Source organism: Panthera leo, chromosome A3, assembly GCF_018350215.1.
Source record: "Panthera leo isolate Ple1 chromosome A3, P.leo_Ple1_pat1.1, whole genome shotgun sequence".
NCBI classification, from domain to species: domain Eukaryota; kingdom Metazoa; phylum Chordata; class Mammalia; order Carnivora; family Felidae; genus Panthera; species Panthera leo.
In genome coordinates this window covers 54278846-54302759 of record NC_056681.1, presented here as the reverse complement: position 1 = coordinate 54302759, position 23914 = coordinate 54278846, and the positions used below count along the sequence as shown (strand labels likewise).

The following is a 23914-nucleotide window of genomic DNA, read 5'->3' as shown; positions in this document are numbered from 1 at the left end:
TCCTAAGAAAAGTTCTAAATGTCATGAATGGATGTCAAATTCTATTTTCCTTATCTGTTGAGATGATATAACTTTTCCTTTTTAATCTATTAATTAATGTGGTGAATTCTGTTAACAAAAGTCTAATATTAATCAATTGAATCCCTGGGGTGAAACCTCACTTGATCGTGAATTCTTTTTATTTATTGTTGAATTCTGGTTGGATATATGTTCAGAATTCTTATATCCATGTTCATGAGGAAGGTTGGCCTTAGTGTTTTCTTCTGGATGTTTTTGTCAGTTTAGGTATCACGGTTATTCTGCCCTCTTAAAATGAGCTGATTTCTTTCTTATTCTGTGTAGGAATGGAATGATTTGTTTCCTGAATGGTAGCATTCAGATAAAGCCATTTGAATTTGGTGTTTTCTTCATGGTAAAATTGCTTCCTATTGATTGCATTTTTTTTTTTTTACAGGTAAAACATTATTCTGACTTTATGTTTCTCCTTGGATCTGTTTTGTTAAATTCCATCTTTCTAGGTAGTCACCCATTATATCAAAGTTCTGAAGTATTGAGAGTTGTTCTTATTATCCTTTTACTGCTTTTCTCTGTAGTATCTGTGGTTTTGCTATTTTTTTTTCATTTCCATTCCATTTGTGCCTTTTTAAAAAATGAACCGTCTTTTCAAGCATAAAGATTTTGCTTTGTTGATCTGTTCTTTTGTATGTTTCTCTACTTTGTGAATTTCTGTTCTCTTAATTTCCTTCCTTCTGCATCTGTGGGACTTTGATTTATATTAGATCTCAGCTCTATTTTCAGCCTTATTTTTTTTGAAGGCATTTAATAGTTTCCTTCCAAGAACTGTATCCCATGAGTTTGATGTGAAAAGTTAAGAAAAGATGACATCATCTCATTTCAATTATATTTTCTCCTTTGACCCTTAAGTTGATTACAAGTGTTATTAAATTTCCAAGTGAATGGATTTTTCTAATTATCGTATTGGCTTTGTTTTCTAACTTAATTGCATTGTGGTAAACAATTGGAAAAAAAAAAAAAAAAAACAACTATGGTCAGATCCTGATCCTTGGAACTATACTGAGGCCAGTTGTATGGTCCAGTGTGTCAACCCCAGCAAGTGTTCTATGCGTGTCTTTTCCAGACATCAGATGAAATCAGGTCCATTAGCTCAAGCTGGGTAGTTGTACTCTTCACATTTTCTATTTTCTTACTGATTTTTTTTTTTTTTGGTCTGTTTGATCTACTGATTACTGCCAAATGTGTTAATGTGTACTATGATGATGGATTCAAAAGGGTTTTCCTTTAATTCTGTCATTCTGGCTTCATAGGAGGCTATACACAAGTTTGCATGGTATCCACACATTTCAATGCATCTTCCTAGTGAATGGAATCGTTGCTCATTATGCAGCAAATTTCTTATTTCTAGTAGTGCTTTTTGCCTGAATTCTCCTTTGATATTAAGATAACTATATTTGCCTCCCTTTGGTTACTAACTGCCTGGTATATCTTTTCCATAGTTCAGCCTTTTTTTGTGTGTGCTTTATGTGTGTCTTTTGTAAAGAATAAATAGCAGACATTTGTTTTGTTTTTAAAATATGGTGTGACTATTAAGGCCTTAACAGGAGAATTTAGTCCACATACTCTATTTTTAAGTTCATTCATTTATTCTGAGAGGGGGGAGGGGCAGAAAATGAGAGAGGCGGCGGTGGGGGGTGCCAGAGAGAGAGAGAGAGAGAGTGAGAGAATCCCAAGCAGGCTCCAAGCTATCAGAGCAGAGCTCACTGCAGGGCTCGATCCTACACACTCTGAGATGATAACCTGAGCTGAGCTAAGAGTCGGACACTTAACCAACTGAATCACCCAGGCGCCCCTATTTCACTTACTCTTAATGTGATGAGCAATTTGGTTTTATTTCTAACATCACAGTTTGGACTTCTGACTCATTCCATTTCATCTGTTCCTGCATTCTTATTCCTCTTTTCTTGCCTTCCTTTGGACTGTTTTGTTTTCCTTGGTAGAGTCTTTTCCTTGTATTTCTTTTGAAGGTATACAGTGGCTCTATTCTATTCGTGTTTGCTCTATTTAATGCATATTTGACAACACGACAGGCGCTCGGTAGCCATATAGCTTCTCCTGGACAAACAAGGACCTTGCAAAACCTTATTCTCCAATCTCCTCTCCCAACTTCTGAGCGGTTGTAACTTGGCATTTTAAATTTAGCCTTCTTTATTTTCCCCACAGATTATCTTTGTTTCATATGTAGTCATTAATTTGTTTAGACTGTCACATAGTTATCTTGGTTCATTATTTCTCCTTGCAACTCAGACCACGTACCTGAGGTCATTTTCCTTCGATTTGAATGAAATCTTTCAGGATCCATTTAGTGAGGGTCATTGGGTGGTAAACTCTCAAGTTTGGCATTTTCCCCTGTTTCACTTGGTACAGAATTTTTGGTTATTTAATTAGTACTTTGAGATGATTCTTACTGTCTTATGGTTTCTACTGTTGACGTTACAAATTTTGCTACTTACCTATCACTTCTCTCTGAGTGACACTGTCCCTCCAAGGGTCTTTTATAGCTTGTCTGCTATCTCCCACAGCTAGGTCTATATATATTTACACTGCTTAGGGTGTATTGGGCTTTTTAATCTGACGGTCAGCATCTTTAAACAAATATGGAAAATTCTCGCAATACTTCTTTGAATGTCACTTCTTCCCCATTCTATGATTTCTTCCCAAAATGTTACTCAAGTATATAAACTTCACTTACATTTTCCCTTCCTTTTTCAAATATGCTTAGCTATGTCTCTTGTTATCTGCTCAGATTTTCAAGTTTCTCTTTTATTTCCTTAAATGTATGAAACTTCTTTTTATATTGTTTGTTCTCTCCAGTATCTGAAGAAGCCTTTGTGGATCTGTTACGACCCTGCCATCTATCCATTGTTTTTCACCCATAATGTCATCTCCTTGATTCCATGTAATGCCTAATCCCTGCTCATTTTATTTAGAGCTTTATTTGGTTGGGAAATATTTGATGCCTGATTTAAGCTGAATTCGTCCATGTGGCCCTTGCGTCTCCCTTTACGAGTGGCCTTGGGTGCAGAGGCAGGGACAGGTGGAGTCTTACCAAACAGGGACCACTGTAGATTAAATTCTCCACTTGTGGATTTATAGACCACATGGGGACACCTTGGGGTTAAGATTTTCATGGATGCTCTCTCCCAACCTACCCACCCACCCCTACCCAGCTCTCTGAAAGAAGCATCTTCACTGCCCACTTCAGTGTGATGGGTTTATTTGTTTATCCATCCAGGTGGATTCCTTACTCTTGTATCATTAGGAGATAACACCTAGAAAGATTGTTTTTTATTATGATATTCAGCACTTTATTTGCCCTTATTGGAGATATATTTAGGTTATCTAATCTGTCATACTACTAGAAACAGAACTCCTATTTGGTCATTCACTTCATTTATATACATATATTACTTTTTGAGTTTTTATTTATATTTGAGAAGGGGGGGCAGAGAGAGAGGGGGACAGAGGATCTGAAGCAGGCTTCACATTGACAGCAGAGAGCTGATGTGGGGCTCAAACTTACAAACAGTGAGATCATGACCTGAGCCAAAGGGGGACACTTAACTGACTGAGCCACCCAGGTGTCCCCTATTTGGTCATTTACTTCCTATCAGACGTTCCTCACTTTTTTGTGTATGTCTAGGAATCTCTGAAGCATAATGCTTTTAGTAAGTAAAATATATAGGATTAAAAATGAAACCAATTATATTAAAAAAGTTACCAACACTTTAAATATTTATTTTGGGGAGAAAGCACAGCAGGGGAGGGGGACAGAGGACCTGAAGTGGGCTGTACAATTACAGGCTGACAGTAGTGAGTGTGATGTGGGGCTTGAACTCACGAACCACGAGATCATGACCAGAGCTGAAGTCGGATGCTCAACCAACCAAGCCAGCCAGGTGCACCAAAATTTACCAACATTTTAAAAGACAAATTTGTGATATAGTAATAAGGGTGCTTCCTTGTGCTATGAGTAAGAAGATCTGGTGCCAGGTAGACAAAACAAGTAGTGAAATTATTCTGAGATATTCATAACACGTATAATGTGATGGCATATCTGATTTGTACGCATGACAAAGTCCCAGGTAAGAGCAAAGACTATTGCAGTTTGCTGCCTATACTTATAATTAAAGAAAAGTCTACATTTGAGCTGGGGAGAGTAAAAACAAAGAACATAAGATCTTTCCCCATTCAAATTCATGAAACTGTTTATTAAAAGGTATTTCCAGGGGTTCCTGGGTTGCTCAGCCGGTTGGGCATCTGACTCTTGATTTCGGCTCAGGTCATGATCCTGGGGTCATGGCATCAAGCCCCACATTGGGGTCCACACTGAGCGTGGGGCTTGCTTAGGATTGTCTGTCTCACTCCCTCTGCCCCTCTCCCCTGCTGGCATGTGCTCTCTCTCTCAAAAAAAAAAAATTTTAAAAAAGGGGGTTTCCACTCCAATTCCTGTAGTATATCCAGAGTAAAAGTTCCCAATTGTTCTTAGGTTAAAGGTGAAAATACATGAGTCGTCCTAGGAGGTCTGGTCCCCGCCTCTCCCTTTAGCCTCCTCCTGTCACTCCCTCTTGCTCTGATTCAGCCACTCCAGCCTTTCCATCCTTTGAGTGTGCCATCGACTCCCTCCTTCTGGAAGGTTCTCTCTCCCTCTTTTGCCTGGGTAACTCCCAGACTTCCTTCAGTGTTCACTGTTGTCCTCTCCCCTCCCCAGTTCTTCCAGGTCAGCTTCCTCACACAGGCTCTGCTACAGTGATGAGATATAGCACCTTCCTAGAGAATATTGTCACATGGGCCATTATCTGATAAACCTCTTGGTCTCTGCTGGACTGGAAATGCCAGGACACACGGCATAACTATCTCTTGCTCACTCAGAGCCTAGCACAGAGCCCATCAGAGTAACTATTCTTTAGTATGGGTTGGATTGAGCTTGACTGCATTTGGGAAGGGAAAAGTTGATCTAGTCTCATTTCTACAAATGGGGAAAATGGCCAGAAGGGCTGAAGGACAGACACCTCCTAAGATACAAAGTGAAACAGGAACAGAACAGGAATACAACTCAGATTTGGGGGTCCTTCCCATATCAAATGATCTCTCTCCTTCCTCCTCAGGACATGCACCACCTTACATTTGCTTATCCCCATGTCCCTACCCCCAATTTCCCCCATGGCAATGTCCACCTCCTTTCTCCAAGGTGTGCCTCATGGGCCTTTGGTTTTCTGAACCTGTTCTCAGACCGGAAATGGTGAACTAACTTTTTTCCCACTCGTCCAATGACAGCTGCCTTCTGAGCAGAAGCTCACATGATCAAGGATGAGAACTTAAGGCCAGGCTGGGTGGGAAGCTTTTTCAAGCTTGGTCAGAGGCCCTTGGCCATGTGCTTTCCAAATCATACCACATAATTCTTTTCAAATCAAGAAATACGGTCTTCTTTTATAAAATCTCCAGGATTTTATAAACCAATTATTTTCATATACAGCTTCAACAAAGGGGGATGGGGAATGCCGTTGTAAAAAGATACAAAGATTGAAAATGGAAGGATGACACGTGCACAGACATTGCTCTCCCCCTCTTCCTCTGCCCCATGTTTTTAAACATTGAGTAGACAGCATCTGGGGGAATATGACCAGATCATCCCAGGAATCTATGCTAGGGATAAAATGCCCGGAGTGACTGGACTGCTCATTTTCAAACATCTGAAGAGCTGTCAAAAGAAACAAGTCTTTGTCTCGTTCTTGGAGAGCCCAAAGGGCACAACCAGAACCCAATTTCAGCTCAAAATTCCAAACGTAGAATGGGATGCTTCACGAGGTTAAGTGCTTCCAGCAGGGTGAGTGAACATTTTGACAAGATTGTTTACTGCAAATTCTGCGTTCGAAGATTAAAGTTCCTTAAAGTCTGAGATCCTGAAATACTCAGTGGTGATTCTCATACAACGGCAACTCACTTCTCCATCCCTGCTGAGCCTCTGTGAAGAGATCTAGCACCTGATTCCTCTGAAACCCTGACTAAGCCTTTTTCTCTGATAAAACTAATAGTACATACACCTAAGGCGCATAGGCAAGACTAGATAATGGCAGACATGTTACAGCTAAAAGATTCACTCCATTCAGGCTACAGGCCACTCAATAAAGGCTCTAGTAGTCTGTGATCTACCCTGCCTCTACATCACAGTGTAGCAATGAGGGAAAAACAGGAAGATACCTCCAGGGAATCGGGATTTATAAAGAGCTGCGTTGTTCCCTTGAAAGTTCATTTCTTTTCTTGTAAATAAATACCTAGCTTCGCTAATGTAAGATGGCCTGGGGAGAGGGCAGACAAAAACAAGCAGCGCCACTGCTGTGACCACCAGCATTATGAAAAAGCTGAGAAGCAGCCCAAGAGGCGGATGTAGTAGCTCCGGGGGAAAAAAACCGTGTAGAGTGGACTCTGTCATAAAGGATGTGTGGTGGGCGCTGCCTGTAATTCATGGCTAGTTTTTTGTTGCTTTTAATTGAGCTCTTTCTCATCCTATTCCTTTCTGATTTCCAGTTTCTTTTCTCTTTTTGCTGAGAAACAAATCTTGTGAAAACAGACCAGCAAATGTGACATAGAACATGGTAAGCATCTAACATTAAAGAAGCCCAAGTGCTGATAAGAACGCTGATGAGTGGGTCTTTATTGCACTGACGACAGATGAATTTTACCTCCTGCCATTTGACCTGTGGAGCTAGGAATGATGATTTTGACTAATTGTCCATCTATGATCTTTCCAGCTGGCCGCTGACTCAGACACGGTTCTGTTGTGGGAAGTATAAACACAATCATCATCATTTCCTTCTCCCATCTGTATATTACGTCACTGCAACCTCACTATCACCTTTAAAGTAGGAAAATCGGGTGTTATCACCTTCACTTATTTTTTTTTAATATCTTCAACGAGTTTTATTTCATTAATACTTGATTACTGAAATTCCCTTTTTAGCTACTGATTCCTATTTAATCCTTTTCGGTGCCTATCACATTTTCCTCCCTTTATTTAAAAGTAATCTTTCAGGGTGCCTGGGTGGCTCAGTCGGTTAAGTGTCTGACTTCAGCTCAGGTCATGATCTCGCGGTTTGAGCCCCGCATCGGACTCTGGGCTGAGAGCTCGGAGTCTGGAGCCTGCTTTGGATTCTGTCTGTCACTCTCTCTCTGCCCCTCCCCTGATCACACACTCTCTCTCTCAAAAATGAATAAACTTAAAAAAAAATTTTTTTTAAAGTAGTCTTTCAAATTCAAGTTTTGTCAGAAAGACAGCACAGGGCATCAAGCACAGACCATGGTATAGCTGGAATGCTTAACATGATTAGATCTTTCAGCGTCATGTGACATGATCATGGGATTTGTTTTCCTTCATGGTGGAATATATTGATCAGGGTTTTCAAATACTGTACTAGCCTTGTATCCCTGCAATAAGTTCCACTTGGTCCTGGTACACAGTTCTTTTTATATGTTGTTAATTCAATTTGCTAACATTTTATTTAAAATCTTTGCACCTAAAAGTTAAATTTAAAAAATTTTGCACCTATACTCATGAGAGATATCGGTCTGTAGTTGTCCTTTTTTTGGTACTGTCTTTGCCTTTTTTTTTTTTTTTTTTTTTTAGGTTTTTATTTATTTATTTAGAGAGATAGAGAATGAGCAGGGAAGGGGCAAAGAGAGAGGTGGACAGAGGATCCGAAGCGGGTTCTGTGCTGACAGCAGAGAGTCTGATGTGGGCCTTCAACTCATGAACCATGAGATCATGACCTGAGCTGAAGTTGGATGCTTAACCAACTAAGCCACCCAGGCTCCCCTCTTTGTCTGGTTCTGATGTCAGGGTAACACTGACTTCATAAAACAAATTGGGAAGTGTTCCTTCCTCTTCTAGTTGCTGGAAAAGATTGTGTAGAATCGATGTGACTTAAGTATTTGGTAGAATTCTCCAGTGAATCCTTCTGGGCCTGGAGATTTTTCAGGAGGCTAATTATGAATTCTATCTTATACGACTATTCAAGTAACAGATCCCATATTGGGTAAGTTGTGTTAGTTTGTGTTTTTCCAGGAATTGGTCTATTTCATCTAAGTTGTCAAATTTACATACTGAGTTGTACCTAGTATTCCCTTATATTCTCTCGATGTCTCCTAATTGGTGTGATTGGCCATTTTCGTTTAATGTAATTATCATATTAAGGCTTAAATCTGCCTTTTTTTTTTTTTTTCCTACTTGTTTGTTTCCTTTTTCCCATCTTCCTGTGGGTCACACATTTTTTTTTTTTTTTTACAACTCTATTTTTTCATTTGAGTATATCTCTTTCAGGAGTTGCTCTACACATTACATTGTATGTACACACGACTTCTCAAAATCTACTGGCATCAACTTTCACCAGTTTGAGTAAAATATGGAAGGTTTTTACCTTCCAGCATTTATACACAATTGCCTTATTTCCTTTAAATTAATTGAAAACCACAAGAGTGTTATAATTTTTCCTTCAACCATCAAACATAATTTAGAAAACGTTAAGAGAAGGAAAACCTATTACATTTTCTCTTATTTTTGCTCTTTTCATGTTCTTCCCTCCTGCCTGATATCCCAAGTTTCCATCTTTTGTCATTTCCTTTTTGTTTAAAGAATTCTACTTTAGTCGTGCTTTTAGGGTGGGTCTGCTGTGAAAACACCTCATAGTTTTCCTTCAGAGGAGAATGTCGTACTTTCCCCTCCATTTCTGAAGGGCATTTTCACTGGATTGACAGTTCTTTTCTTCCAACACTTAGAAAATGTGCCACTTATTCATGGGCTCATGGTTTCTGATTAGAAATTCCCCGGTCATTCTGTTTTGCCCCCAAGGCAATGTGTCTTGTCCCTTTGGCTGCCTTTGAGATTGTTTTACTTTGGCTTTAGTTTTTCAGTTTGAGTATTACGTGTCTTGGCATGGACTTCTTTGGGTTTTCTTATTTGGGGTTCGCTTAGCATTTTGAATCTGTTGGCTTATGTTGCTTTGCCAACTTTAGGAAATTGTCAGTTCTTTTTCTTGGAGTATTTTTTTCAGTTCCATCTCCCTCTCCTCTCCTGGTACTCCAATGACATGACCGATTTTTTGTGATACTTCCATACACCTTTTTTTTTTTTTGGTCTATTCTCTTTTTCAGACTGGGTAATTTCTACCGTTTCATTTTCAAGTTCATGGTGTCTTCCCTTTGTCCTCTCCACTCTGCTCTTGAATCCATCCACAGAGCTTTTTATTTTCATTATTTTATTTTTCACTTCTACAAGTTCCATTTCATTCTTCATATCTCCTCTTTGCTGAGATTTTCCATTTTCCATGTTCCAAGCATGTTTGTAATTGCTTGCTGAAGTATTTTCTTGATGCCTGCTTTAAAATACTTATCAGATGGGGATGAGAGAGGTACAGCATCAGTAATATAGTCAATGGCATTGAAGTAGTGTCCATTGTATGGTGGCAGATGGTAGCTACACTTGTGAGCATAGTGCGACATACAGAATTGCCAAATCACTATTTTGTACACTTCAAACTATGTAGCATTGTGTCGACTACAATTCAAAATAATTCACAGTAAACAAAAACTAAAGATACATAGAAGTTAAATATTTGTCAGATAATGCTAACATCTGTTGTCTTCTCTTACTCAGTTTGATCTTGGTTCTTGGGGTGACATGATTTTCCATGGACACCTGGTCAATATTCTAAGAGAAAACTCTGGGCCTTGGCAGGTCTCCTCTGATACTGCTCCTGTGAGTAAGAGGGAGCACTGCTCTTTACTACCTGGTGGGGGTGGAGGTCCAGGCTCCTCACTGGGTCTCCACGGATGACATTCAGGCCAGAAGGGGAAGGGGCACTTCATTACTGCTGCCCAAGTGGTCCCCACTGGGGTTGCTTTGTAACTACTGATCAAAGAGCTGAAAGTCCTGACTCGCCACAAGGCCTCTGACACCACCCCAGTGGCAAATGAAAAGGACACATCAATACTACTGGGTGGAGGTGGAAGTCCATGACCCCCATGTGGTCTTACATCATACAGATGGGGTCATTACCAGCCATCAGAGATGCGAGTCCCATATCGGGCTGTCTAGTCCCTAGCTCCCACAAGGCCTTCCGGGATACCACCAGGGAGAGGTGTGGGGGTGGGGGGCTGGCTGAGGCATCTTGTCACAGCCAGGCAAGGGAAACTCCAGGCCCAACTTGGCCTTTAATGGCAGAAACAGGATTGAGCTACAATTTTCTCACGTGGTATTCGGCTGGAGTAGATCCATTATTGTTTGAAAGTTTTCTGCCTTACTAGGCTGCCCCTTTCCTGGTACATTTGTTACAGCGAACAGGTTTGAGGGGCTTTGACTGTGTCCACTGGCATTTCTGGCTTGTGGCTTCTCCATTCGGGGATGTATGAGGCAAGAAGAAAATCCAGGGAACTCCCTACTTGTATTAGTTTCCTAGGGTCGCCATAACAAACACTGGACACTGGGCGCTTAAACAGCAGACACTTATTTTCTCACAGTTCTGGAGGCTGCAAGCCCAAGGCTAAGGTGTCAGTAGATTTGGTTTCTCATGAGGCCTCTCTCCTTAGCTTGCAGATGACTGCCTTCTGGCTGTGTCCTCATACGGTCTTTCCTGTGCACATGCACACAGATGTCTAAATTTCCTCCTCACAAGTCATCAATCAGACTGGATTAGGGTCCATCCTAAAGATCTCATTTTTAACATAATAATCTCTTTAAAGACTTTATCTCCTGCATTCTGAGGTCCAGGGGATTAGGGATTCAACATGTAAATTTTTGAAGGGACACAAGTCCACACATAACACCACTGTGACCTTCCTCAGGTACTGAGGTATGCAGTTGTCTGCTTTCTTCTATCCATTTCCTAAGCCTTCCTGTGTTTGATTTATATATAATGTCCAGAATTTTAAATTGTGCTTCCTGGGAAGAAAAGGGAAAGTCTTATCTACTCCATTCTTGGAAACAGAAGTCTTTCCCTTGCATTTTTATCTTCTTTTCTTTAAAAACTCACCTTCTGTGGCTGGCAAATGGTAAAGCCAGTGAATCTTCCGCCTCCTGCATCCCGGGTCTGTAGATCACATCACATTAGTTTCATTCTGAACGAAATATATCTTAACAAACACAGCAACACAAAATTCAAAGTGTACCCAGACAGCAAGACTTTCAAACACCGTTAAAGTTCTTGCACGCGCCCGCCGTGGAAGGAGCTTGCAGGTCACTCCTCCGTCCCAACTGCTAAGAAGCAAAACTGGAACCACCACCAATTCTTCTTACATTCAACAGAGTAGTGAGGTCACAGGGCAAAGTGCTTTCCCCCAAACTGGAGACTGGAGAACATACAGAATCACAACTTAGCAGGATAGCAAGCTCTGAGCGAACAAGGACCATGGGAGTGAAGTCTGAACTGTGACGCACAAACTACTGGAGGCTCAGTGTGGACAAGGCTTGGTTTAGAAGCCCAGGGGGAGCCGGTCACAGGGGGACCCGCGGTTTTGTGTTTTATCTCTAGTTCCACCTGGTTCTCTCGGCAAAGAGCGGAGAAACACTTCATGCTCCTGGTGTGCTCAGGCGAGAGGAAGGAACTGTTTGTGGAGTACACCAGAGTACCCAGTTGTCCCTAACAAGACCTGCCCTCGAGAGACACTAGTCAACCAGGGTAACCTGCTGGGGTTATCTCAGAGCCTAACTGACCTGGAGAATGGGAAATCATGCCGGCCCCCACTAGACACCTTCCCGCCTAAAAGGAGAAAAAAAAAAAAAAGAGATTTTTGATAGTAAAACCTTCTTTTTTCCTTCCCTCAGCACAGCTGTAGATAAAAAAATGACCCTGATTCCTAATGTGCCTAAGGTACAAATAGGACACAGTCAAGAATTTTTAAGACAGAGGAAACAGGTGGGTCAATCTTGGTAATTAGAACAAAGCCCTACTGGAGTCTTTGAAGCAGTGTGTGTCCCTTCCTCCATATAGTAAACAGTTCTCAGGGCAATGCAGTTTTTCAACTCCCTATCAGATAGAACGATCAGCCACAGAAAGTCTAGTTAATACACAGAAATCACCTGTATATGCAAATTGAAACCCACAGCTCCTCTGCCCCAGGAAATCACTGAAAAGCTCCCAGATCTCCCCGTCGCCCTTATGAGGCTAAATGGTAAGTCACTCCATGGCCAGACCAGCATTTCACTCAATACAACTTTGGAATTGAGGATGAAGTCAAGCTCATAGTCCAGCCCAGAACCCTCAGAGAGGCAGCCCATGCAGCACCAATGTCGTGACTAAAGATGCCACCAGGGCTCATGGAGTGGTAACCAGGCTGCTGCGAGAGTCTAACTGGGGACAGTGGGCCAGGATCAGTATCTAAGAGCGTGTAGCTGAAAACCAGTAAGTTTTGATTCTGTGATGTGCACCTTGCTTGAGCCCATTGTCACAGAAGGAAGAGGAGTTGTGCCCCAGCACTGATGCCCAGGTCAGGAGCTGATCCTGACACGTAGGGGCATCATCACTACCCACTCCCCTGTCCCTCTCCAGGCTCCCTCAATACCACTTTCTTCTCTCTCTGGGACCTTCATATGCTCAATCCAAAGCTTACATTATTTCCCTGGATGCATGACCCTTTTCCTTAGGGGGAATCAGACATGATCCCTCATCCCCTTCTTTCTCGTTTCCTGAAAATTTTTATGAAAATCATGGGGACAGAAGTCAAAAGAATTCCAGAATTCTAGACACAAGCAAATAACAAGGTAAGAGAATTGTGCACCCAAGGCTTTTGGGTACCCCCAAACTGTACTGCCCACTTTAGGTCTACAGAAGTTCACTCCAGGACTCTGTTTGCTCTTCATGTCTGGGATCACCATTAGCGGCTCTCAAACCTCTCAGCTGTTCACCTCTGTCCAGGAAAAGGTGTATCGCACATTTCAGGCCAAAATAATGACAACTGAAATAAGAAACCTTCTCTGAATCCTCTCTTTCTCCTTGACACACGGTCCATTCTAGCAATGATCCTCAGCTCCAGGAGCCTTCTGGGGATTAGCATGACAAATGAAACAGAACCACAGCTTCCTTAGCCTGGCCTCCAAGAGTCGGTGGGAAAAACATGTCCAATTAAGAAAAAAAAATCCCTAAGTGCTTTTGAAGGGCAGGAGAGTCTGGCTTTCCGGGGTTAGCTGTGGAAACAAGCATTCTGCCTGCTCATGCAGAGCCACCTGGCTTGGAAAGTGCAGTCGCTCTAACTTCCTGCATTGTTCTTCCATTTGTTTTAAAAGGAATAACAACAAAAAATCCTAATGCTAAACCTTGAAAGAATTCTTTAAAAAAAAATTTTTTTTTTATATTTATTTTTGATAGAGCACAAGTGGGGGAGAGGTGGACAGAGAAGGAGACACAGAATCCAAAGCAGGCTCCAGGCTCTGAGCTGTCAGCACAGAGCCCGACGTGGGGCTTGAACCCACAAACCGCAAGATCATGACCTGAGCAGAAGCCAGATGCCCAAGCGACTGAGCCACTCAGGCACCCCCCCCCCCAAATTTTTTTTAACGTTTATTTTTTGAGAAAGTGAGACAGAGTGTGAGCAGGGGAGGGGCAGACAGAGAGGGAGACACAGAATCCGAAGCAGGCTCAAGGCTCTGAGCTGTCAGCACAGAGCTTGATGTGGGGATTGAACTCATGAACCGTGAGATCATGACCTGAGCCAAAGTCGGTTGCTTAACCGACTGAGCCACCCAGGTGCCCCAAAGCTTGAAAGAATTCTTAACAAAAGCAAAAGCTCTCAAAGTTTTCACTCAATGAGCCTCGCTTGCAGATCGTACAACAAAGAGCACTGCTTTTTCTCCATCTGGTCTGTGCTGCCCAGAGAGGGACACGTGCAGACTCAGACCCTGGGTGAACGCTGAGATCTCTCCACACTGCAGTTAGCATGCTACGCACATTCAGCCCTGCTAGCTTAGCAGTTCTTAATATCCACTCATCAAATTACATGTACCAACCCGGTTGTTTTCAGATTTTTCCTCTAAATTCTGCAGTATTTTTCTTCTTCTTTTACTTTGAGAGAGACAGAGAGACAGAGAGACAGAGAGACAGAGAGAGGAAGGCCGAGTCGGGGAGGGGGCATAGAGGGAGAGAGAGAATCCTGAGCAGACTCCTTGCTGTCCGCACCGATCCCAACTCGGGGCTTGAACCCATGAACTGTGAGATCATGACCTGAGCTGAAATCAAGAGTCGGATGCTTAACCGACTGAGCCACCCAGGTGCCCCCCTACAGTATTTTTCTTAGCAATTCAATAATACACATGCAAAGCAGAAAGCCAATCTTTAGAACTACAAGTGGGTTTCAATATTTTATTAAAATAGCATATATTTAACCACCGTTAACCAAGAATACGTTAACTTTGTCCCCCCACCCCCACCCCAAATACGCAGCACAACACAGTAGTGATTCTGAATATCCTTGATCGTGATAACCAACAGAAGTATTTCAAAGTCAAGTTTGCAACTAAAAACGAGACCTTGGAAAAATTCTGAATTAAAAGAAACATAAAGCCCTCAAACAGAATTCTTTTATCCGCCTGAGGAATAAATGCCGGTGTGCCACCCAACTGACAACACTGCTTAAGTTTGCTTTTTTTTTCTTTATGCATAGTACAACGTCTCATTTATAAGTACCCACTTTTATAAATAAAATTGGCATTTTCACCCCATTTAATGTTCCTTTTCAGCTTCACAAAGAAACCAGTAAATAAAACTGTCAACGACAGTCACAACATATGCTCTCGTAGCAAGATAAAAAACGTGAAAATACGCAAAGATGCATCTACGCTATTTTACATAAAAAGACAGATTTTAAAAAGTGCAAGGCAAAATTTGCAGTTTTTTGAGGGGAGTTTTTAGGCACATCCATTTCTTTAAAGCAAGCTTCAGAATGAAATTCCAGTTTGTTCTTCATGACACCTGTTTTAAGTCTTTCCTTTAAAAAAAAAAAAAGAAGAAGAAGAAAAGAAAAAAAATACATCCCATCAAGTGTGAAACAGGGAGTCTCCCGTCCCGAGAAGTGAGGTTTTCAGTTATGGCGTGTCCGTCCTTTTTTTATCCTTGCGGGCTTTGGTTTGGGGATGTATTGATTATTTGCCTGGTACTCAAGTTCTTTGCGGAAGTAGTGGATAGCTTTGTTTAAACCTTCCTCCAGCGGGACCTGTTTAAAGAGAAAGAGAACAGGAGACAAGGTCACTGTCAAGAAACAGCGGGAAGCAGGAAGGAAGTGCTGACATGGGGTCTGCCCTCTGGAGGCACACTCACAGCACCGTGCCACCCCCCCCCCCCCCCCCCCCCCCGATGCTGCTTTCACAGATTCAGCCACGTGCGTGTGCAAGTTTACAAGAGCAGGCTGCATTGTGGGCTCCCATTTCCCCCCGTAACAGAAGACAACACATGAAAGGAGAAGCCATGTAATAGCCTGGAGAAAACCCTACATCTTGTCTGCCCAACCACACCAGCGCCCAAGAAAACCACCACGGGCCTTTGTCAACAGGGCAGCGTCGGGCCCGCGCACTCACCACGGGCTCCCATGCCAGCATCATCTTCGCTTTTCTGATGTCAGGTTTTCTTTTCTGTGGGTCATCCTGGGCTTCGGAGAGAAACTGAATCTCACTTCCACTTCCTGAATTGTTGCAGAAAAAAGAAAGGTAAGAGAATCACAAACCACTCTGGGTGTGACTTCTGCTATACGCCTCAAAGCAAAATCCCATCTGTGCACTGAATAAGGGAGCACATCGCAGAACACATTTCTCACGGAGTCACTGAGCCACGTGAGGAACTGTACCTCTGGTCCTATGAGAGCTTGGTGAGAGGCTGTTACTCTGCCTCCACAGGCCTGAGAGGAAGGACAGGGCCTGTTCTAGCTGCCAGCTCCAGGGCAGACCAGCCACCATCAGCGAACATAGCAGGCATGCCCACAGGGTCTGACTCCGAAGTAAGTAAAAATGGTGAATGGGGAGTGTGGTCATCTGTGATGCTGATGGCCCTGGTGAGCCACATCTGAGGCATTCATGTGCCGCAGGAGCGCTGGAATTGGGCCGGCTGTCAACTCGTTTAACCAAGTAGAGTGCAGGAGGAATGACCATGGGCCAGTCCCGGGCTGATGCCTTATGGAAGGCCTGACCATTTATGCACCTGCAGGTGTGAGCTCTGAGCCAACACATAAGCTGTCCAGCTACCCTGCTGGGGAGATCACATGCAGAAGGACAGAGAACCTGGCTTGTCCCGCATCCTAGCAGGGCCCCTTCCCTGCTGGCCGGCAGAATGAAGCCATACCAGGGGCCATCGGCAAGACCTGCAGAAGAAACCCCCAGCAGAGGCCAGCCCCGATCACAGATTCGTGAACAAATAGGATGGTTGTTGTTTTAAGCCTCTGCAGTTTGGGCTGGTGTACTTACTACTCAGCCTTTCACAGAACCACAGAGGATCTTGTCAAAATGCAGATTCTTATCCAGAAGACATGGGTGGTATGTGTGATTCTCCACTTCTAATAAGTATCCCATGGGCCCCACTTGGGGTAGAGGTTCTGAATGGTCTAGATCCCAGACAAGCTGTTATCTGAGTACATCCCTTCCCTACTTGGGTAGAGATGGGCAGACCCAGAGTGGGAAGGCAGGGGGAATAGAGCTAGGGGAGGCAACTGGGGCTGTGAGATCCTGCAATTTATGTCTGAGGAAGGTCAGCTCCCGTCCTGTACAACTGTCTGGAGCTGATTAGAACATGCTGGTAGATGACAGCCCCATGCCAGGAAGGACAGCCCTGAAGAATCAGCACACCTAAGTGTGGGGTCTGAACAGGCAAGGCACTTCAGAACATCCTATGTTAGGCTTACCCCAGGTCTAACCACTCCAACCTAGTTGTGTCTTGACTCAAATTTCTCGATCAACTATGGAAAACAGACACCCCCTACGAGCCAGACTTCCCAGAGCTCCAGTAAGCGTGCCGAAGTGAGGACAGGCTTGCCCAGTGCACACTTGCAGCCCGAGGGCTGGATGAAGATACACGAGCTTCTTACAGCTTTTAGAGTACGCCCTTGACTGGGGCTACTCCCAGTGTCTACGCTGCCTCCAGTGGATGATGGCCGGGTTGGCCAGAGCTGTAAAGAGCTTGAAATCGCCAACAGGTTCTGTCAGAAACATGCAAGCTGGTGTCGCTCCCTCTTGGACCTCCAAAATCCCCTTCTCATCACTGTCAGTGATGACTGTTTGGACATCAAACAATCGTCACCTGTGCAGCGCTCCACCAGAACCATGTCTTGAGCCCTGGGAACAAGCACTTCCTCCTGCTCCACCCCGACCTGCTGATGCAGCTGTGACCACAACCCATCTCCTTTCCCACGCCCCTTCGTCTTTATCTTCCCATTACTTAATTAAAGAATCAGAAAACAATTAAGTGTTCCTGATAAAGTTCTGCTTTTTATCCAATTCAATTAGCTTGTATTAATTACACATTTTTTAGTCAAGGTGTTATTAACTGATAGCGCGAGTGCTGCCAATTTCACTCAGCACGGTGTTTGTCCTACTTACCAACAAGGTTTTTAATTAACTGAGCAAATTCTAGGATTGTGTGTTCTTCTGGGTTCCCCTAAGGAAGAAACGGTTGCTGATTAGAAGTGTAATCCCAACAGCAGAGATCTCTACCACTCAAACTGCATGTACATCTTCAAAGCATCCACGGGCTAACTCTGGCATCTTAGAAAGTCACCAGGCTCCTGCCTCTTCCTGTTTCATCAGGTGCTTAACTGATCGGGATGCTGACTAATCCATCCAGCAAAGTACTAAATTGTACTGAGTACTGCTTTTGTCCTCCAGACTTTGTTAACAAGAACACCCCTCAGCTAGGTCAAGAGCATCTAATAAGGACATACACATTACCTGGCCTAGAAGACCAGGAGAATTTCTGTATCTAACGTTACTATAACTGCATTGTCACTTTGCATAAAAGTTTGGTGCTGCAAATTAGCTCTCCTAATATATTTCCCTCTGGATGCACTGTGTTAACAACTTCAGTAATAATGGATTTGCAAACTTGCACAAGGAAGCTGTAACAGAAATGAAATGCACTCATGGATGAGGGCTCTGGGCAAGCCAGAGGGAAAGACTCGATGTGGTTTATAAAGTGAGCTTGCTTTTGGGGGCTTTAAGGAAAATCATTTTCTCCTTTCTTTTCTTCCCTCACACATGACAGCAGCCACTGTCCTTCTTCCTTTCCTATTCCTGCTACTATCTATTTAGAGTGCACACGCACAAGCAGGGATGCGGGTGGAGAGAGAGAGGGAGAGAGGGAGAGAGGGAGAGAGGGAGAGAGGGAGAGAGGGAGAGAGGGAGAGAGGGAGAGAGGGAGAGAGGGAGAGAGGGAGAGAGGGAGAGAGGGAGAGAGGGAGAGAGGGAGAGAGAGAATTCTAAGCAGGCTCTGTGCTGTCAGCACAGAATCCGACCCAGGGCTTGAACCCACAAACCATAAAATCATGACCTGAGCTGAAAGACTTGCACGCTTAACCAACTGAGCCACCCAGGTGCCCCCCAATTCTGCTACTTTTATTTGCCACCTCCTCTCCATCATAAGAGACCACCATCAAGTTTGGCAATTTCATATCCTAAATACGCTGCACTCCCAACTTCCTGGTCTGGTCGAAGCTAGAAGGAAAGAGAGGCAGGAAGGGACCCTGGTCTTACATATGAGCACAAAGGAAGGACTAATTAGCAGAGTGGAGTGATAGGAACTTGGGAGGGAGGGGCCCTGTCTATGTCAGGACTACTGGCAGACATTTTTCAGACTTCAGGGAAGACAGGTTTCTATAAGAGATGGAAGTTCCCAAATGGCCCTGTGCAAAGCCACATAACCCCCAGAAAAAAAGAAGGAAGGAGCCGGGTATCTAAGACAAGATTGGTTACTTTAGGAGGGCGATAACTGACAACATGCACATTTTAAAGGGTCTGGAGCAAAAACCCAGGATGAGGGTGGCATGGCCTTTAAAGTATCAGGTAAGCAAATGCTCAAAAGACACTGAGGCTCACAAGACATGTCTCATTCTATTTTTAACTTCACATTTCTTCAAAAGTGCATGAAGGTAGCCCTACGTAGGCCCTTGCAGCAACTGGCCCCCATGATCGGTCAACAGCCAGACAAGGGAATGACGTCTCCATGTCTCCTGTTTGGTCAGAATTCCCTCCAAACTCAGGGAGACAGGAACTCTACAGCTTGACTGCTGGTTACAAAGAAAAGTACAAGGAAAGGTTTTTGAGGGAAGTGGTTTCAAGAAATAAGCAGGCATGACCACTCCTGTGCAGGAAGCAGGAAGAGGTGGTTTGGGAGAAGCACCTGAAACAGACTCCAAGTCTTGTCAAGGTGAGGCCATGGCTCCAAAGAAGCTACTGTCAGGGGCCATAGGCAGAACATCTTGAATGATGGACAGTATACACTGGACAAGATAGAATGAGGGTGTCTGGGTGGTCAGTTGGTTAAAGTGTCCAACATCGGCTCAGGTCATGATTTACGGTTTATGGGTTCGAGCCCCATGTTGGGCTCTGTGCTGACAGCTTAGAGCCTGGAGCCTGCTTCAGATTTTGTATCTCCCTCTCTCTCTGCCCCTCCCCTGTGCGCGCGCTCTCTCTCTCTCTCTCTCTCAAAAATAAACATCGAAAAAAAATTAAACAAGATGGAATGAAGCCATTCAGAAGACAGTAAGCAAGAGGGTAGGGGGACTCCAGACATGAACATGAACTCTGGCTGAGAGCTGGGGAGGAGACTCAGAGGGTTTGACCTTGCCCTCCAAATGCTTGGAAAGCTACCACACTGTAGAGCCATCAGACTAGCTGTGAATGGCCCCCATGCTGGGAAGTAAGGCCAGTGGTAGCTCACAGTCACAGACACCAAGATTATAGTTCCAAATATAAGGAAACTCTTCCTGCCAATGAAGTGCTCTGAAGGGAAGCACGTTCACCAAGCAGAAAACCGTGGGGCAAAACCACCTTCTGATCCCTCTAACAGAGAGACTCTGGGACCATGGGAAGCAATGAAGGAAGCAACAAAGGTGCTCGGGGCAATCAGCTGAACTACAGATGTGATGAGAAACTGGGAAACTTTAACAACTTCTGTGATCTGACTCTCACTTAACAATGTCTTACAGAGAGTAGATTTATTATGTCAAACAACGGAGAAAGGAATGCACACAAAAAAATGTCCATCTACAGCCACAAAGGCTGTCACACATTTTTAGACCCAGGCCATTCAGGATGACAGAGGTGGGTGTTGTTGTTTTATTAAAAAAATTTTTTTTAACATTTATTTTTGAGAAATAGAGTGTGAGCAGGGGAGGAGCAGACAGAGAGGGAGACACAGAATCCGAAGCAGGCTCTAGGCTCTGAGCTGTCATGACAGCACACAGCCCGCCTCTGGGCTCGAACCCATAAACTGTCCGATCATGACCTGAGCCGAAGGCAGACACTTAACTGACTGAGCCACCCAGGCGCCCATGAAGGTGGGTGAGCGTTTACCATGCCATTCATCCATGCCTTGCAGACATTTTACTCCTTTGCAAACTCTTACTTTGTTTTGTGTTTATTTTTTCCTCTGTTATTCAGCAGGCAATACACACGTATGGCCTACGTGTGCTGCTGGGAAATACAGCACAGCCTGCTGCCTTGCATGGTTTTACAAAAGCACGGAACTCTAACATGACCTGGGGGGCATGGAAGGGGCGGACGTACTCACCAGGTTGACGGGGCTGCTGACGTTGCTGTTCATGAGAGCCACGAGGCCATTCACCAGATCGCTGGAAAAGACGGGAAGGCAGGGTCAGGCGTCGCCTGCTATAGTGCCCAGGTGCCCTGCAGACCCACCCCATCTCCCGGAAGAAAACCAAAACCCAAATGGAAAACCAACAGTCAAAAACAAAATCCTGCAAATCAGCAGCGTTGAGAATGCTGTACTCATGGATGATGACATGATGTCTGGGATTCGCTGTCAGTGTGTGGGGGACAGACGGCTAAACAGGATGGAAGCTGACTGATGGGCCTACGTGCTCTACTTCTGTATATTTCTGGAACACTTCAACGATTAAGCAATAAAAATAAAATAGGCGTACACCCCCAAAAGATGGTGTTTCTACAGCTTCTGATGAAAAGTCCATGTTTAATGTGAACCATGTAGCTGGTCCATGTGAAAAAGCAATGATTCAAAAAAAAAAAAAAAAAAAAAAAAGACCCACTGAAATGAGAGCACTCCAGTATGTAATTCTCATACTGGCAAATCACAGATAAAGCCAAACAATGCAGGTTGAAATAAACCGGACCACTGCTGCCGCCCCTCAAACTTCACTTTGCCACCTCCCCCCGCCCCACCCCCACCAGACTCCTCGCATGGAACGGTCAGGGGATCTGGATGTTTCAGATGGATCGTGACCGACTGGGCCATGAAGGTGAAGAGAAGTAAGCAAACTTTCGCTTACCAAGGTTTGGTTCTTATTTTCAGAGGCTTTAAAGTGTGGCTCTGTTAAAAAAAAGTTACTTCGTAAAAATGACACCTCACTGTGGCACACAAGCACTTGTTCCACGTCTACTTTCATCGGCTGTGCTGCTCAGGAGATGTTTAAAGTTCTGCTCTGGTGATCCAAAGGCAGTCTATGTTGAAACCTTCCCCTCCTCCTCTGTCATTACCAGCAAGGAGCAGGTTGCCAGGGTCAGTTTCCAAAAGAAAACCTGTTTTTGCTTTCCTTTTCATTAGGGAAAAAAAAAAAATCTGGGGGGTGGGATATTTAGCAAACTAGTTTCTGAATTTTTGTCTCTGACGATTGAGTATTTTATGTGAACATGCCTAAAGTCCGTTCCACTCTCATAGGTCAAGCTTCATCACGATGGCAGTAATTATTATATTACATCACAACACGTCTCTCATGGCATAGGCCACTACATAACTCGTAAGAAGACGTTAAAAGCTGCCATTCTGTAGCATCCACAATCATTTTTTGAACTGAAGTGGGGTGGGGGAGGGAGGGCCCACATTAAACTGGAAGGCAACGGACTCGTGCAGTCATCCTCGTGGCAGGGACACGCATCTTTTATGTAATAAGTTGGCAACTTTTAAGGTCAAAATTGCACAGATCACACTTTTAACCTGAAGCTCTTTGAAAGTGTCATTTTGACAAAGTGACTTTAAAAAAAAAAAAAAAAAAAAAAAAAAGCATGACTTTCTTGTGTGAATGAGGCCGTAACCTGACCGTGAAAACATCAGACCCAGTCATGCCAAGATATGAATGTGTATGGTATGATCACCTGGACCTCAGAAACCATGAAATGTCGCTTCAGGGCAACTGTGGATTTTGGAAAGTTAACTTAGTACAGTAAGCACAGACTCAGACGTTGCACATTTTTAACTGCAAAGTAAACAAATTCTCAGTTTCTAAAAAACAGCTTGGTAAAAATAGCAAAACTGTAAGTTATCTGCCTCAGCAGGGTCTTGAATAACAAAAATTGGAAGTCAGGAGAGCGGTCTGCCCGAGCTTGCTACAGCCATCGGAGCACACACCGTGGGCACGTTTGGTCCTGAGCTGGCATGGTGTCGGTATGTGCACCACTGAATTCTTAAAATATTTTAATCACTGGCGGAAGAGGTATGAGGCTATTTTAAATGAATTTTGTATCTGCTGCCTTTGGAATAATGAGCACGGCGAAAAAGATCCAGTTCTAACTGCTGTTACTGCACAGTCTCCATGACAGTTCACGAGCTGTCACTGCTGGAGACGTTTGGGGGCCACCGGTGAGGTGGCTCCAGGAAATGCCAGGAACTGCAGGACTCCCTCACAATGTGCACAGACTGGGGGTGGGCGAAGGCAGGTGGGATGAAAGTGTGTTATTAGGAAAGATGGTGCTCGATACCCAGAGGTCCAATTAAGATGGTCCGGATACAGAAATGTAGCATGATGAATTTTCTCTGAGCACATGGTTCCTGGGGTAAGTGCTTTGAAATGAAAACAATCCTGAAGGAGTGGCTGCTGCAAATTTCCTGGTTAAATCCTTCTTAAGAGTATCTGGGCAACAAAATGTACCAGTTATATTTTACTCCCAGGCTTTGTGTCCTGCTCGGCAAGACACTCAAGGCCAGGGAGGAAAACAAAAAAACAAAAAAACAAAACCAACCACTGACCAGGATATATGTTTATTCATAGCTTTCTTTTAGACTAAATGTGAAAATTAAGAAATACTTTCGGGGGAAAAAAAAATCTATGGTAGTTGTTGTTATTTTTGTTTAAAAGACTTTTTTTTTTTTTTTTCCTAGAAGTTCTATTTTTCAAAGAGACTTCCACCCAGGACTCTCACATAATCAGACAAAAGTCTATGCGGTTGCTCTGGCCAAGATGGCCCAGACCTGTGCCCGCCCCCCACCCCCACCCCATCACCCCATCACTGCTGTAGCACCCCTGGGATGGCCTCGGGACACACCAGGAATAGCATTTTCCGAATGACAGGCATCCCAGGGTATTTGCATTGAAAAGTGAAAAATACAGGGTACCCAGATGCAGAGCTGGATTTTACGAGGATTTAGGATATCAGAAACTAATAAAGAACTCATAGTAACCATGTCATGTGGGGAAATATTTTGGTATATCCAACTGTTTATAACTCTCTTCCCAGAACCCAAGCTGCATTTTAAAATGTCACCAACTGAACTGACAAGAAAACTAGACATATGAGGATTAACAAGAAAACGATAAAAATTACCACGTGAGACTATTCAACAAAGTTCTCAAATGTATTTTTTTCCGTTCCAGCATAAAATCTGACATGAGGACAGTCTACCTTATC

At 43.6% G+C, this 23914-nt stretch overlaps 1 protein-coding gene across 6 annotated transcripts in view; it reads right to left on the bottom strand.

Moving 5' to 3' along the window:
* Positions 1-14406: 14406 nt before the first annotated feature.
* UXS1 (UDP-glucuronate decarboxylase 1) overlaps positions 14407-23914 on the bottom strand; it is a 95280-nt gene continuing 85772 nt past the window's right edge. For 4 of the 6 annotated variants that reach the window (XM_042931852.1, XM_042931854.1, XM_042931855.1 and 1 more), the window contains 4 exons: positions 20826-20886; positions 17639-17696; positions 15632-15735; positions 14983-15270 (listed from right to left, as the gene is read on the bottom strand). In XM_042931852.1, the coding sequence (XP_042787786.1) occupies positions 15139-15270; positions 15632-15735; positions 17639-17696; positions 20826-20886 (355 nt within the window). In that variant the 3' untranslated portion in view covers positions 14983-15138. Of the gene's footprint in view, positions 15271-15631; positions 15736-17638; positions 17697-20825; positions 20887-23914 lie in introns of all 6 variants that reach the window. The other 2 variants (XM_042931850.1, XM_042931851.1) reach the window with 1 other exon arrangement.